The sequence below is a fragment of the Xyrauchen texanus genome, chromosome 33 (assembly GCF_025860055.1).
Source record: "Xyrauchen texanus isolate HMW12.3.18 chromosome 33, RBS_HiC_50CHRs, whole genome shotgun sequence".
NCBI lineage: Eukaryota > Metazoa > Chordata > Actinopteri > Cypriniformes > Catostomidae > Xyrauchen > Xyrauchen texanus.
The window spans coordinates 25,519,008-25,535,080 of NC_068308.1; the positions used below are offsets into that span (position 1 = coordinate 25,519,008).

The window sequence follows — 16,073 nt, forward strand, 5'->3', positions numbered from 1 at the left end:
TTCCTGGAAAATTAGCTAGGTGTCAAGGTGGTGATAAGGAAAAATTGGACTGGCATTACTGTGTTTGCAATTACTACATCTGTGGTTGTTATAGAAAATAATTTGACATGGATAAATACTAATTTAAAGGGGAAGAGTGATTTTTTTTTTGTAGAATTTATGTTAAAATACTTACAAGACAATTCTAAGTCATTCGTAAATTGACTTTGAGTGTAACGGCCTCTGCATACTGTCTAAGTAAATTGAAGAACGAATGGGTGTGATGTAATTTTGAACAAAATTTGGCCAAAAAGTAGATGTTTTTGAGTTTTTTTAGAAAACTTCATTCCGGCTGCTAAACACCTTCTTACTGCCATTGGTCCATGTCATCAGTAAGTGTGAACTGGAGCCCCACATACCTTGAGGCCGCCAGCCAATTCCCATTCATGATCAGTCAACATGTTTAATTAGTGTTTAATAGTTTGTTTAATTAGTCTACAATAGGAATCAAATCTACTCAAATGGGGCCTAGGTAGCATCAATAGTGAGTATTGATGCTGAATACCACCCCTGGAGTCGCAAGTTCGAATCCAGGGTGTGGTGAGTGACTCCAGCCAGGTCTCCTAAGCATCCAAATTTGCCCGGTTGCTAGGGAGGGTCACATGGGGTAACCTCCTCTTGGTCGTGATTAGTGGTTATCCCTCTAAATGGGTGCGTGGTAAATTGTGCATGGATTACGGAGAGTAGTATGAGCCTCCACATGCAGAGTCTCCACGGTGTCATGCACAATGAGCCACTTGATAAGATGAAACAGTCAACATCAAGGTTTAATGATAAAAATAAACTTAAAACAACATAAAATATAAACAAACACAGAAACACATGTTTCTTGCTCGAACTGGCTTCTCCGGCTCCTCTTTATCTCGCTCTTCTACTGATAAGCTGATTCAGTGCTGGCGATGCAGCCTCAGGCCCGGCCACGCCCTCCTCCTTCTCACAATCTGTCTTAACCAATAGATCTTTTTCACAAACTATCTAGCTTTTTTATATGACAATTTTTTTAAATATTGAGTGTCAGTTTATAACATTATTCTTTGTGTTATATTACCCTGGAATTAGTTTTAAAATCTTAATTACCACAGCTGCGAGTGGGTTTTGATTACAGCTGCTAAAAAAGTGAGAGTAAATTTGGCATCTTCTCCCAACTGACTGTCTTAATCCACCGCCTTCTATTTTTTTCTACTTCTGGAAAGTCATTAAAATGTAAAAGTGGATTTTTTTCCTTTGCTCTTGGAGCAAATGGTTAAGTGAAAATAATATTTGTTGTGGTCTCTCATTAACTCCAATTAATTGCTGTCGAAGTTTACCCTGCAATCGTTTCCATTCACGTTCCAAAAACCCGCAGTGTGAAAAAGGTCTATGGTGTGAGTTTTGGGTGGGACAATAAGTTTGTCCAAAAATTAAAAGCTGATGGATGTGTTGGAAGGGACTGGAGCAGTCTGTAACGCTTGGTGTGGGAGCAGGACAAGACAAGGTGCGGATCCAGACGCGGTTTTATTGAACATTAAAGTTAACACAAAACAAACAGGAACAAATGAAAACCTCCACATGGGGAAAACAAAACTAAATCAGGAAAACATCGAGGGTACACGGAACTGGATGAACAAACGGGAAGACAGGCAACGGCGCAAAACATCAACATTGATCAAACAACGATCGACCAGGACTGAACGAAGACCCAGGGTTAAATACAAGAGGAACAAACAAGGGAATGAGGGACACCTGGGGAAGCAATCAGGGAAGGAGAAGCAATCAGGGGAACACCAATCATAAAAAGAAACTACAGAGGACTACAAAGACCAAACAGGAAACAGGAACTAAACTAAACTTCAAAATGACAGCACAAAACAAAAGTGAACATGACAGAATAAAAGAAACTACAAAAACCAAAACAGGAACTAAACTAAACTTCAAAATGACAGCACAAAACAAAAGTGAACATGACAGAATAAAAGAAACTACAAAAACCAAAACAGGAACTAAACTAAACTTCAACATAAAAACACAAAACAAAAGACAACAGTGAACATGACAGAATAAAAGAAACTACAAAGGACTACAAAAACCAAAACAGGAACTAAACTAAACTTCAAAATAACAGTACAAAACCAAAAGACAACAGTGAACGTGACACAGTCATTGGGAAACTTTTGGAATTATATGGAAATATATTATTATTTCTGCCATTCCATTTGGTGTCCCAGTAGTAGAGAAATTACACACTTTATCAGTTTATAAAGCTGATGACAGCTGATTTGAATGACTGAACATAAAAAATAAGATCAAAAATATTTGTTTTGGTTCTATTAGTTGTTGGCTTTATACAATATGTTGACATTTTAGAATATCATGCAATGAACAACATTTCAATCTAGTGAACAGATTCAGAGTGCTCCTATTTCTATAATCAGCAGATTTTCTTTTTTAAAAAACAAATGCTAACGGTAATACTCAATAAGAAAATGATACTGTAGTCAACACCTCCTACTTAGACAGTCCATATTTGTATTGCTGTTAAAGGAATATTCTGGGTACAATACAAGTTAAGCTCTATCAACAGAAAGTGTGGCTTAATATTGGTTATCACAAAAATAATTTTGTCTCGTCCCATGTTTATTTGAGAAAAATACACATTGCAGTTACAGTAAGGCACTTACCATGGAAATGAATTATTTAACTATACACAGATAGATGTTAGGAAGTAATTTGTTACACTGAAATGATTTCAACATGTATAATGTAATGTCATCTTGTGGCTATACTTTTGAAAAAAATATGTGTATTAGCATTTAAGGATATGCCCCATTCACTTCCATTGTAAGTGCTTTACTCTAGCTGTGATTTTAAAATATATTTAGAAAAGGGAAATGTATTCATTAATTCATTATTATTTTTATTTTTTTGGTAATCAACATTATGCCACAAAAGCTGTTGTTTGAGCTTAACTTTGAACCCTGAATATACCTTTAATTAGGAAACTCAGATGGCATTCAATTTATGATGCTTCTTAAAGGAACAAGATTCGTGAAGATGATTTTTCCCCAGGAAACAGACCTCCCTGTGAGAACTTACCTCTCAATTTATAAGGGAAACAGATCTGTGCCACTGGTTCAATGCTTGTTAAGCCCTGACTTGGCAAGCTTAGCTGAATTGCTGTGCTAGGGTGAAATCTGCAGCCATTTGGAGTCACTAATGACCAAAGTTAGGAAGTCATTTTCTGTGCAGATATTTCAGTGCAGTGAAATATCCATGAGAAACACATCATAATTGGAAGAAAATCTCAGAATTTCAGTGACCTTGATTGTCATTCAGAACTTGTTGCTTCCTAATTAAAAGTAAACAGATACACACTGGTAAACACTTACAAAACTTGACTGTGTCTCTTGATTTCTCTCCCATTAAATATTGAAAAAATATGTTTCCATCAGGGTAGCTCATTGGAGAATAATACATTTAAGAGGCTAAAACCCGTCTCGTAGTCGAAAGCTTTAAGAAATGCAGCATCTGCCCAATGGGGAGCTCTCAAAGCCCACACAACGCAGAGCCGTTTTAAGTTATGACATGGATCGTCCATTGTCATTCATTCCTTTTGGCTGACATTAATGCCTCACTGCTTATCGTCAACCAGTCTTCCTCAAAATGTTGAAATTACAGTCAGCCACGGTTATCACCCACAGACTGGTGGCTGCCAGGGAGCACCAGTTGGACTGCCCTGCTCCACCAATTACCTGCCAAACCCTGAATAAGAAATGATTTTCATCATTTATGCTCCAGTCAGCTGGCAATGTGGGGTGACACAGGGCAGAAATATTGGAGAAGCCAGGCAACAGTGTCTGAAAAACTGGAGCAGAGCACAGAACTCAGTGGACATCCTGCTTAACAGATATTATTACTGGCCCATATAAACATTTTTACTGTAAGTCTACAATGAGCCCTTAACGTGAAGGGAACAGTGTGTTCGGTGCATTACAGAGTTATAATTTCTTATGTTTTATGAGAGCAATATGCTTGTGGCAGAATCTTTTTATTACAACACCAGTGTTTGTGTGTATATTTGTATGTTTGAGGGATGAAATAATGTTATCGTTTCTCTTTTGTGGTGTTTCAGGTATGAGAATCTTGGTGACGCTGCTGCTGGACACACTTCCGATGCTGGGAAATGTTCTGCTGCTTTGCTTCTTTGTTTTCTTCATCTTTGGGATTGTAGGGGTTCAGTTATGGGCCGGACTCCTCCGCAACCGCTGCTTTCTGCCTGAAAACTTCTCCCTGTGAGTGTGATTGTCTTGGCCTCAGTGGGAGGTTTATGATATTAAAAAAATTATTAAATAAAGGAAGGCCAAGTGATGATACAAGGTCTATTTAAACACCATTTTATGGGCCAATAGAAAGGAGAACTAAAAACAAATAAGGACTTTGCATGGCAATGTTAGCAGCGGAGAACATCTCCTTCTCACAAAATATATTCCGAAATTTTGTTTGAGGTCAGCAAAAGAAGGCATTCATTTATTTTGTGTTGGTTTTTGCAATGTTTTTACAGAGACGGCAACACCTTTATATTCAGGATCAGGATTATATCATAATCATCAGGTTTTGCACAAATATTTCATTAAAACTGTTATGTTGATTGCATAATTTGTAATGAAAAATAAACTATTCAAATCAGAAAAATTTACTCAAACTTCAGCACAGCCATTGACCAGGAAAATAAAAAATGGCACTCCATGTCAAAAAGGTTGCCGATCACTGATCTATGCAGAACATCTTAAAAAAGGGACTAAAATAAGTATAAAATACATGTTAGATCAATATTCATATCACCAAAAATCTATTTTGAAAAAAAAAAACTAAAATTATCAATCCTTTGAGATTTCTAGGTGTTCAATTGCACCTTAAAATCCTATTTAATGCATTATTGATTATTTTTGTCTGCAAAAAGAATTTGAGATATTTTACATTTCTAGCATCTCACAAACCCATGAAACACAAAAGGAGATGTTAGGCAAGCTGTTAGCCTCAGTCACCATTTACTTCCATTGTATGTAAAACGACACAATGAAAGTAAATGGTGACTGAGGCTAACATTCTGCCTAACATCTCATTTTGTGTTCTGCAAACTATAGAAATTCAAACAGGTTTGGAAGAAAATGAGGGTCACTAAATTATGATAGAATTTTCATTTTGGGGTGAACTATCCCTTTAAGTGAGTAATGTTATCTTTTTTCCAGGCCTACCAGTCTAGACCTGCACAACTACTACCACACAGAGAACGATGATGAAAACCCGTTCATCTGTTCTCAACCACGGGAGAATGGCATGCGTCTGTGCAATTCCATCCCTACTCTCCACGAGGAGGGCATGCAGTGCCAGCTGGACATGGCAGCTTACAATAGCACAGACAACACCACCTGTGTCAACTGGAACCAGTATTACACCAACTGCTCTGCCGGAGAGGCCAATCCCTTCAAGGGGGCAATAAACTTTGACAACATTGGTTATGCCTGGATCGCCATCTTTCAGGTTAGCGTTTGGAGGTATTTGTAAAGACCTATAATTAAAACTTTTTAGAACGCTTTAGCAGAGTTGCAATTTTCTTCTAAAAAATATGGATTTACACAGCTATCAAAGTCTTAAAACGCAAAAAAAAATATTTTTCTTGTAATCCAGGAATACAAATCTAAACATTCTTGAAACAATTCACTTGAGAGGCAAAATTACATAATATATTTTGACTTAAAAAAAAAATAATTATATACAGTATCTTGAATGGTGTTTATTTATTTTTTAACTCATTGGCAAATGGTATTTGCTTAAAATAATAATAATGAAACAAAGCTATTTAATAATTGGGAACAAATAAAGCAATTCAAAAACACAAAGAAATGTTCCAGGTTCACTAAGTGAAGCTCATTCGACAGCATTTGTGGCATAATGTTGATTACCACAACAAATAATTGTGACTCGTTCCTCCTTTTCTTAAAATAAAGCAAAAGTTTTTGGTTGACGCGCACAAAAGAGGTTACAGTGAGGCACCTATAATGGAAGAGAATGGGGTTAATCTTTTGAGGGTTTAAACTCAGAAATGTGAAGCTTATAATTTTATAAAAGCATTTTAATTCTTCTTTTAAAACACATGAATTATTTGAGCTGTAAAATGGTTTAAATCATCATTTATACAGTAGTTTTTGTGTTTAAGTGTTTGTTGACATTTCATCATTGTGGCAATGAAGTTGTAAACCTGGCTATATCTTTACACAGAAAAGGTTAGGAACCAATTTTATCACACTTAAATCATGTTAACACACATATTGTGTAAGTCTTGTGGCTATTCTTTTGAAATGTAATGTTTACAGATTGGCCCGGTTCGCTTCTGTTGTAAGTTGTATTTGTATACAATGCCATTGTAACTGTATCCCAGATTTGTGCTTTTTTTTAAGAAAAGGATGGATGAGTCTAAATAATTTTTTGTGGTAATCAAAATTATGCCACAAATGCTGTTGATTGAGCTTAACTTGTTTTGAACCCGGAATATTCCTTTAATGCAGTTTTGCCCAAGGATGTTTAGATATTTTGACTGAAAAACAAGACAAAAATACAGATTAAGAAAATATTATTATTTTATTTATTTATTTATTTTTTGCAGTTTAAGATTTGACCTAACGTTGACATATTTAATTGCATCTCAAAATGTACCCAAACTGAGACTGATCTTAAATCTTTTATATGCTTACAAAACCTCAATTTAACTGGCTGACTATTTATATCTGAGTCCGAACTTGACCATGTATTCAAATATCAAAAGCTGATTATTTGCACTGGGATTTTGGATTAGCTCTTTCAGATTCAGACTTAAATATAGTGGCAGGGATTAGTTGTCTCTATTAATTTTGTGTTCTCTTATCACAAAAGGCTGATAAGGTTTTAATTATTCTGAATCCTACAGTATGTGCCCATTGATTGTAATCTCAGATAACAGCCTCATCCACACCCTCAATAGGGCAACTTTTCACATGTTTATAACAAACCAAAATAGAAATCTATTAAATATTTAGGAGACTGTAATGTACTGAACTGCTGAAGGGCTTGATGATTTAATCTTCCTTTTGCAAGCAGCCAGTTCTGGGGCTAGGTGCTTACTTTTCAGCATCTAAAAATGAATTAGCTGTCTGACAGCTCCTCATCCTGCTAGCACTCCCCAATTGCCCTGTAAATAGCAAGCAAAGTGCCTTTCCTTTCCTGTTTTGCATTCCCCTGTTTTCCCTAATGCATGCTGGGTAGGGTGTCCCACCTTGAGCATAGCAGGTTTTTAAGTCCAGCTCAGAGATATTTGTCCTTTCTGAATCATCATACATGCTTGAAATCAGAATCAAAACCAGATCACTGGTGCATGCAATCATAGATTCATGCCTCTGCAAATGTATTTCCACAGTACTCTGTTTACAAGACACTGTATTTAACATATTAGAATGTTGCGTGTGTTGGGTGTAATTGTATTACAAAGTAATTAGTTACTGCTATCTAATTATCTATAGGCACAAAAAGTAGTTTAATGCTTTACATTTTAAATTCTTGTAATCAGATTACAGTTAATGATTTTCAATTAAAGTAATTACTTTTACGCAAGTACTAAAACAAAATGTTTTTTGTTCTGAGCAAAACTTGGTACTTTAACTGGAATTGGTACTGGAATTCAACAGATCACAAAGTATAGTCAGAACATTACTGATGTAATAACATCACCATCACTAATTGAAATAAGTAATTGTTGATCAAATCTAGACAGGCCCCATTTCTAGCAGCCATCACTCCAAACCTTATCTTTGAGTATTCATGCTAAATTGCTAATTTGGTACTAGAAAATGACTTGCCATCACTGGCATGTCTAAATATCAATATTTGGTCAAAAATGGCAAAAAAGAAAAAGCTGTCTCTAGAAACTTGTGAGTCAATCATTGTTTTGAGGAATGAAGGCTATACAACACTTGAAATTGCCAAAAGAACTGAACATTTCATACAAAGGTGTACACTACAGTATTCAAAGACAAAGGACAACTGGCTCTAACAAGGACAGAAAGAGATGTGGAAGGCCCAGATGTACAACTAAACAAGAGGATAAGTACATCAGAGTCTCTAGTTTGAGAGATTGATGCCTCACATATCCTCAGCTGACAGCTTCATTGAATTCTACCCGCTCAACACCAGTTTCATGTACAACAGTAAAGAGAAGACTCAGGAGTGCAGCCCTTATGGGAAGAATTGCAAAGAAAAAGCCACTTTTGAAACAGAAAAACAAACAGAAAATGTTAGATTGAGTAAAGAAACACAGACATTGAACAACAGATAACTGGAAAAGAGTGTTATGGATCTTAACTCCATTGAACATTTGTGGGATCATCTAGACTGTTAGGTGAGTGAGAAGTGCCCGACAAATCAGCCACATCTATGGTAAGTGCTACAGGAAGCACTTCTGAAATATCTGGACAAACTGACAGCTAGAATGCCAAGGATCTACAAAGCAGTCATTGCTGCACATGGAGGATGTTTTCATGAGAACTCTTTGAAGTAGTTTAAGAAGTTCTGAATTTTTTTATTTTAATAGTAATTTTTCACATTATTAATGTCCTGACTATACATTGTGATCAGTTGAATGCCACTTTGGTTAATAAAAGTACCAATTTCTTTCCATAAGAACAAAATCTGTTTATTCCATTATTCCAATCTTTTGGCCGCCAGTGTACATGTAGTAATTATGCATAATTGTTAAAAAGTCTTCATTCATAGAATACCACATCCACAATGGGCAATTATGCGAAGAAATGGGTGATACACCAGTTTCCTTCATGATCACAGTTTAATTTTTTCAGGGATCATGAAGTGGTGTAGTTACAAAAATGTATTGTGATAACCCTTTGGCCTTTAGTTTCATGAAAAAAAAAAATTTATAGAACAAAATTAACATTTACCAGCATTTAAAAATAACAATTGAAAATCACTTTGTTCTGGTTTTTGTTTAAATTCTGCAAAAAATGTTGTTCGTTTTCGTTCCTTGAACTGTTTTTAGTCCCTGCTTTTAAGAACATTGCTAGGGTTAGAAACAGTTATAATGTGAATTATATGTTCATATGTACAGTATATCCGTTTGCGTTTCTTTGACAGCTGAAGGGTGTGCGAAAAAGTAGAAAAAATACATTATTTCGAATTTTTTGGGCGGAAAAACTAAAAACAAAGTTGTTTAAGGAAGTAACTTAAAAGTAAAGTAATTAGTAATTTGATTACCAATTAAGTAAAGTAATCAGATTATAATTTTAGAGAAGTAGTTAGTCATTTGTAATGTATTACTTCACTGCTATGTGAGTCATGAAACTTGCATAGACCACATGAAACTAATAGGGGACTGTTTTCAAGGAACAACATCAAATTTAGGGGTTATTATACAAAACTATTTAACCATAGAATGCTGTAATTGACCTATAGGAATCAATTATTCTAGGGAACCATATAAGGTTATTGGTAATTTTGAACTATCTTATGTTATGAGCTGATGCTGATATCTCAAAGTAGCCAAACATCATCCAAATAACCTGACTGGCCTATATACTGTATATCAGTCTATTATTAATTACAAAGCAGGATTTTCTATATAAAAAAAAAAAAAAAAACATTTTTAATGAACAAACTGCATATAAATTCCTTTTAATCCCTCTTCTCTATTGTTCTTTCCTGTAGGTTATTACTCTGGAAGGCTGGGTGGATATCATGTACTTTGTTATGGATGCTCACTCCTTCTACAATTTCATCTACTTCATCCTCCTTATCATAGTGAGTGGCTGAGCTCATCTGGCCAGGACACTTGTAGCAGTAGAGCTTATGAGAGAGCTTTTTCAGACTATCACTCTCATTGATGAGACTTTTTGTCTCGAACTCTGGCTCGAACTGGCTTAGTCAGTTTGCTGAACAAGAACAAGAGGATCATCTCCAAAATTACATGTTATCAAATAGTCAACAATAGCTTTTTGAAGAAAAAGTAATATGTCCAGAGCATATGAAATAAATCATGTTTTGTTTAGCCTTGGCAAATGGTTTGCTATGATACAATGGAATGAACAGCATGCACTCCATATCACTCGACATAATGATTCTTTTTTCTGACAGACTGATTAGTGGTATCAACAAGGTACATAAAAAACATGGCCAAAAGTATGGGGACACCTGAACACCACACCTGTATGTGTTTGTTCACATTTAATTTCAAAACACTGGGCATTTATAGGGAATTGGTCCTCCCTTTGCTGTTGTGAAAGCTTTCACTCCTCTGGGAGTTTAACTTTAAATGTTTGTCTAAGGAGATTGCATGACTGTTTGTTTTTTATGCAGCTGTTACTAATGGATGTAGCTGAAATAACGAAACATGAAGAGGGGGTTTCCACATGCTTTTGGCCAATTAGTGTACAAATAGGAGCATTAAACTTAACTTTTCATTGGCGTTCGACATATTAAATGAATTTTTGAGGTTTTAATATGTTATCTTTTAAAAATGTGGATTTGCTCTAATTGTGCAATCTATTAATTTTGATTCATATTAACTGGTACAGTCTCAGTACAGAAAATAACAATAGATTTTATGGCTTCTATTTTTTACCATGCCATATTTTCTTGTTGTTACAGTAACAATGTTGTTAATGAGTAGAGAAGCACTATGGTTCATAGTCTGCTTTACTCCCTCCACTGTTTTTCAGGTGGGCTCATTCTTCATGATCAACCTTTGTTTAGTTGTCATAGCAACACAGTTCTCTGAGACCAAGCAAAGGGAGAGTCAGCTTATGAAGGAGCAGAGAGTACGCTTCAGGTCCAATGCCAGCACACTCAATAGCTTCTCTGAACCAGGAAGCTGTTATGACGAGCTGCTGAAGTACCTGGTCCACATCATTCGCAAGGCAAGCAGGCAGATCGGGCACCTCATCCGGGCTGCCGGTCGCTGGGCAGGCCTCAGGGTCTGTGCATCTCCACAGTTGGAACCACCACCCACTAAAAGAGGTCGGCAGAGGCAACGTCAGGGGTCCATTCGCAATGTATTGCACCATCATCACCATCACCTACACCCACACTACCATTTTGGCAATGGAAGTGTCCGAACTGAGGTGGACACCGACTCCCATATTGGCCGTCCAATGCTACCTGTGATTGTCCCTCAGCCAGACCCCTGCTCTCCATCACCGTTGTTGCTGTGTCCCGGCAGTGCCAAATCTGTGCACAGTGTCTCTAACACTGCAGGTTGCTGTGGCCCATCACCTTCTCCAATGGTGCTCCAGGCATACAAGAGGAACTCTGTGCCATTTGCAGCTCCAGTCAATAAGAACTATCCCACATTACAGCCATCTCTGGCATTAGAGCAGCACAGACAGAGAATCCTAGAGCCAGGAGGAGGCAGCTGCACACCTAATACCCTTACCAACCTAAACATCCCCCCAACTCATATCAGCAACTCACAGTGCCTGGTGGAGACACAAGGTCCTCCAGGTAAATTGACTTTTACAGTTTCTTAAGCTGAATGTTACACAAATAAGTTTAGAATGGAGTAATTAAAAATATAATTTACAAATATAACAAATATAATTGTATTGATTTTAGACATGACAAAAGACTACAAAGTCTATCAAAACAATACTGATAAAATTCTAGCAGTAAATACATTTTAAAAATAATATTTCACAATTTATTTAATGTATTTTAATAATGTAATAATATAAAACAGTTACCTCTTCCACAAACTGAAACACCCCAATTACACTGGAGATAAAGGTTTTGACAACTCTCAAAATAAAACTGTGTCGTGCTGATGAATTGCGAATTTCTGTCATCAGCCAGCAGAATCATCTATCAAACTATATTTGCCCTCACCAGACTGCATATAATCCTACAATTCATAGTATGTTTTTTCCTGTGGATGTACACTCACTAAAGTGAATAAAGGGGGCATTCACGGCAATCGCAAAGAAGTGCACGTCAACCAAAAAAATATTAAATCAATCTATCTATCTATCTATCTATCTATCTATCTATCTATCTATCTATCTATCTATCTATCTATCTATCTATCTGTCTGTCTGTCTGTCTGTCTGTCTGTCTGTCTGTCTGTCTGTCTGTCTGTCTGTCTGTCAATAGCAGTTCCCTGTCTACCAATCACTGAGAGTGAGTTACGGGCCCTGACCTTTTGTACAAAGGAGTTAACATGCTCAATGTCACAAAATTGATATGTGACCTAGAGATAGATGAGGAACTTACATTTTTGTTATTCATATTACATCATTATTTTTGATTTAGTGTTTTCAATATCCTAAACATTTACGTTTATTTACAGGTTTAAATTAGATTTTGAATCCCAGATTTGGACCACTGTATAAAACAGTTAATTCAAATAATTTAACTTTCAAGTGTAACTTTTAATGTAACTTTTAAACCCTTACACATACCCGCATACCAATATCTATTTGGTACATTTAAACAACATCTTAAGATGGGTGTGAAGCCGGCATTTCAGCAAAAAGACAAAGTTTGGAAATTATTCCAATCTGTCATTTTCTCTGATATGTTTCTTATAAATTGCAGGCAAGATCATCAGCAAGGACACAGACACAACTTTGACCTTTGATCCTGAGACTTGTCCATATTGTGCAAAATCAATGAGCAATGACTCAGAGGGAATAGATGGGAATGAGACGGCAGACTCTGACATTGAGGGCATGTATGAGTTTACTCAGGATGCCCATTATCGGGATAGCAGATATCCCAACCGGAAGAAGAAGTCTACATTAGGAGATCGGGCAGCGAAGGTGGTGCTTTTCTGGAGGCTGGTGTGTGACACTTCCCACAAGATTGTGGACAGCAAGTACTTTGGACGAGGAATAATGATCGCCATTCTCATTAACACACTCAGCATGGGCATTGAGTACCATGAGCAGGTTAGTGCATGTCTCTCTGCTGTTCCCTCTGATTCGATATTTGGACACCCACACTTATAAGATGAAATCATTGTGGTCAGGCACTTTAATGGAGTTTTTGGTCTAAACAACAGTGCAGGTCGCTTCCTATATTTCCTGAGCAAATAATTAACTATATCGCTACTATGAACTATAGAGATACTAAAAGGAGTACCCTAATGTTCTTTAAAACCCATATAACTTTCTATCTTCCATTAAACACAAAAGAAGATTTTAGGTAGAATGTTAGCATCAGTCACCATTCACTTCCATTATTTGGAAAACAATGCAATGGAAGTGAATGGTGACTGAGGCTAACATTTAGGCAGCTCTCACTCAACCTGCCACCATCACACAAGACTGAATTCAGCTACTTTACCTCTCACATGCAGCTGCATTTTGCGTTGACAGATCGCGTATGAGAGCTGCCTATGGCGTTGACGAATATAGGTGAGAGCTGTGTTTTACATTGACGTATCACATGTGAGAGCTGCCTGTTGCGTTGACAGATCTAGGTGAGAGCTGCGTTTTGCAGTGATTGATCACGTGTGAGAGCTGCCTTTGTGATGACGGATTTAGGTGAGAGCTACATTTTGTTTTGAAGAATTGCACGTGAGAGCTGCCTGTGGCGTTTACGGATCTAAGTGAGAGCTGCATTTTGCGTTTCCAGATCGTGTGTGAGAGCTGCCTGTGGAGTTGACGAATGTAGGTGAGAGCTGCGTTTTGCCTTGACGGATCGCGTGTGAGAGCTGACTATGGCAATGACAGATCTAGGGGAGAGCTGTACTTTTAGAAGACTGATCTAGGTGTGAGTTGCATTTTTCATTGATGGGTCACATGTGAGAGTTGCCTGTGGCGTTGACGGATCTATGTGAGAGCTACGTCTTGCATTGATGGATCGCGTGTGAGAGTTGCCTTTGGCGTTGACGGATCTAGGTGAGAGCTGCATTTTGCGTTGACATATCTAGGTGAGAGCTGCATTTTTGCATTGATGGATCACGTGTGAGAGCTGTCTGTGACCTTTATGGATCTAGGTGAGAGCTGCGTTTTGCGTTGATTGATCACCTATGAGAGCTACCCGTTGCATTGATGGATCTAGGTGAGAGCTGCGTTATGTGTTGACTGATTGCATTTGAGAGCTGCCTGTTGCATTGACAGATCTAGGTGAGAGCTGCACACTGAGATGACGGATCTAGGTATTAGCTGCGTTTTGCATTGGCGGGCCACTTGTGAGAGTTGTCTGTGGCATTGACGGATCTAGGTGAGAGCTGCGTTTTGCGTTGATGGATCACGTGTGAGAGCTGCCTTTGGCCTTGATGGATCTAGGTGAGAGCTCTGTTTTGCATTGATGGATTGTGTGTGAGAGCTGCCTCTGACGCTGACAGACCTAGGTGAGAGCTACATTTTGCATTGACGTAATGCAAATTCAAGTTCACCGCTTGTATTGCTAATGCGCATGCGCATTCTAGAGTTGATCTAAAGGCTCTAAAGACTGTTGAGTGCTCAGGGCTCCTTAGATGAACATTCCAGTTCCTCCCATTCTATAAAATAGAAGTGGCCCATCTCTGCTAAATAATCTCTGAAAGAACAAACATTTTGAGGGACAATGACCCAAATTTGGGAAATAAACGTAATATAGGCAACTTAAACATTTATATTCACTTTATTTTGTTATTTTGTTGCCTTGATTGACACTTGATAGTAAAGTTACAATAATGCAACACATGAACAGTATCATGCATTACTTTACAATAGTTATATTTGTTCTTCTGTAAAGTTATGGTTATTTTGCTAAAAGCAGTTAACATCATTGAATACAATAATATGTATAAATATTTAGGATTTGTGTCAACCTTTATTTTTACACACATTATGATAATGTCAAATAAGACCCTATCATATTAGATGTCTTATTTGATTGAACTAACTTAATTATGCTACATTTCAATGCTGCATATTTTTGCTATACACACACACACACACACACACACACACACACACACATACACACACACACACACACACACACACTCACACACTCAGTTCAATTAAATTTCGATTAAGTACTTTATTGGCATCATTGTGTTTACATACAATATTTCCAAAGCATTACCTCACAAAACAATTACTGACAAGGAAATGAAATATGATAATAATAAAATATGACAGAATAACAGTAAACAAAGATTAAAATAAGGTGCCAAGCAATGATTGAAATGAAAAACCTTTCTCCCACAATCACAAACAGACAACAATTGTAATTCTGATGTAGTCTATCTTTTGTAATTAAAAATGAATAGATACACGCACTGACACAGACATCGTTTACACAAAGCATTCTCGCTGGATGATAGGGTTTTATTGTAAATAAGTTAGTCTTTACTGTCTCACCGTTGCTTTATTATCTCACTCTGCAGCAACCTAAGTTTAAATCTGTAAATTGAAGTTCAAGTGCTTTTATGATCATATCTCTCCTTCTGAATCGCAAGTAGGCATAACATATGACATACATGACCAGTAGAAACATGTATTAATACAACTAACAACAGAACACTCCACAGAAAAACAATACAGACAATACATACAGACAATTTACAATTTACTAGAACTATGCTAAAGAGTAAACAATATCTCTTTTTACCGTTGTAGTTACACATCTGCGTATATTGCAGTGATACAGGCTGTATATTGTGAGGTTGGATCAAGTTTTCTTGTGTAAAAGAAAAAGACAGGATTTTAGAGGCAACAGAATATGCATATTAATGTTTTAAATATACTAGTGTATGGAAACAGTACATGCGCATGTGTGTACACGGTGGCGGATCACAAGAGAGGCACAAGCAACAGTGATGGTGCGAGTTGGAGCTGTCTGTGACGATTACGGATCGAGAGGGAGGGGCAGGTAACGGTGATGGATCACGAGGAAGATGCTTAAAACTGTGACAGAGCCAGTCAGAGCTGTCTGCAGAAGTGGCAGGACGAGTGATAGCCAAGTGAGAGCTACTGTTGGCGGCGGCAGGTCGAGTGAGAGCTGACGTTGGCAGTGGCAGGTCGAGTGGG

The 16,073-nt window shown here is 37.2% G+C and overlaps 1 protein-coding gene across 2 annotated transcripts in view; it reads left to right on the plus strand.

Annotated features, from left to right (window-relative positions):
• LOC127626798 (voltage-dependent T-type calcium channel subunit alpha-1G-like) overlaps positions 1–16,073 on the plus strand; it is a 204,726-nt gene that overhangs the window by 52,793 nt on the left and 135,860 nt on the right. For both annotated transcript variants that reach the window (XM_052102848.1, XM_052102849.1), the window contains exons 4-8: positions 4,148–4,307; positions 5,265–5,556; positions 9,763–9,855; positions 10,773–11,553; positions 12,643–12,995. In XM_052102848.1, the coding sequence (XP_051958808.1) occupies positions 4,148–4,307; positions 5,265–5,556; positions 9,763–9,855; positions 10,773–11,553; positions 12,643–12,995 (1,679 nt within the window). The remainder of the gene's footprint in view (positions 1–4,147; positions 4,308–5,264; positions 5,557–9,762; positions 9,856–10,772; positions 11,554–12,642; positions 12,996–16,073) is intronic.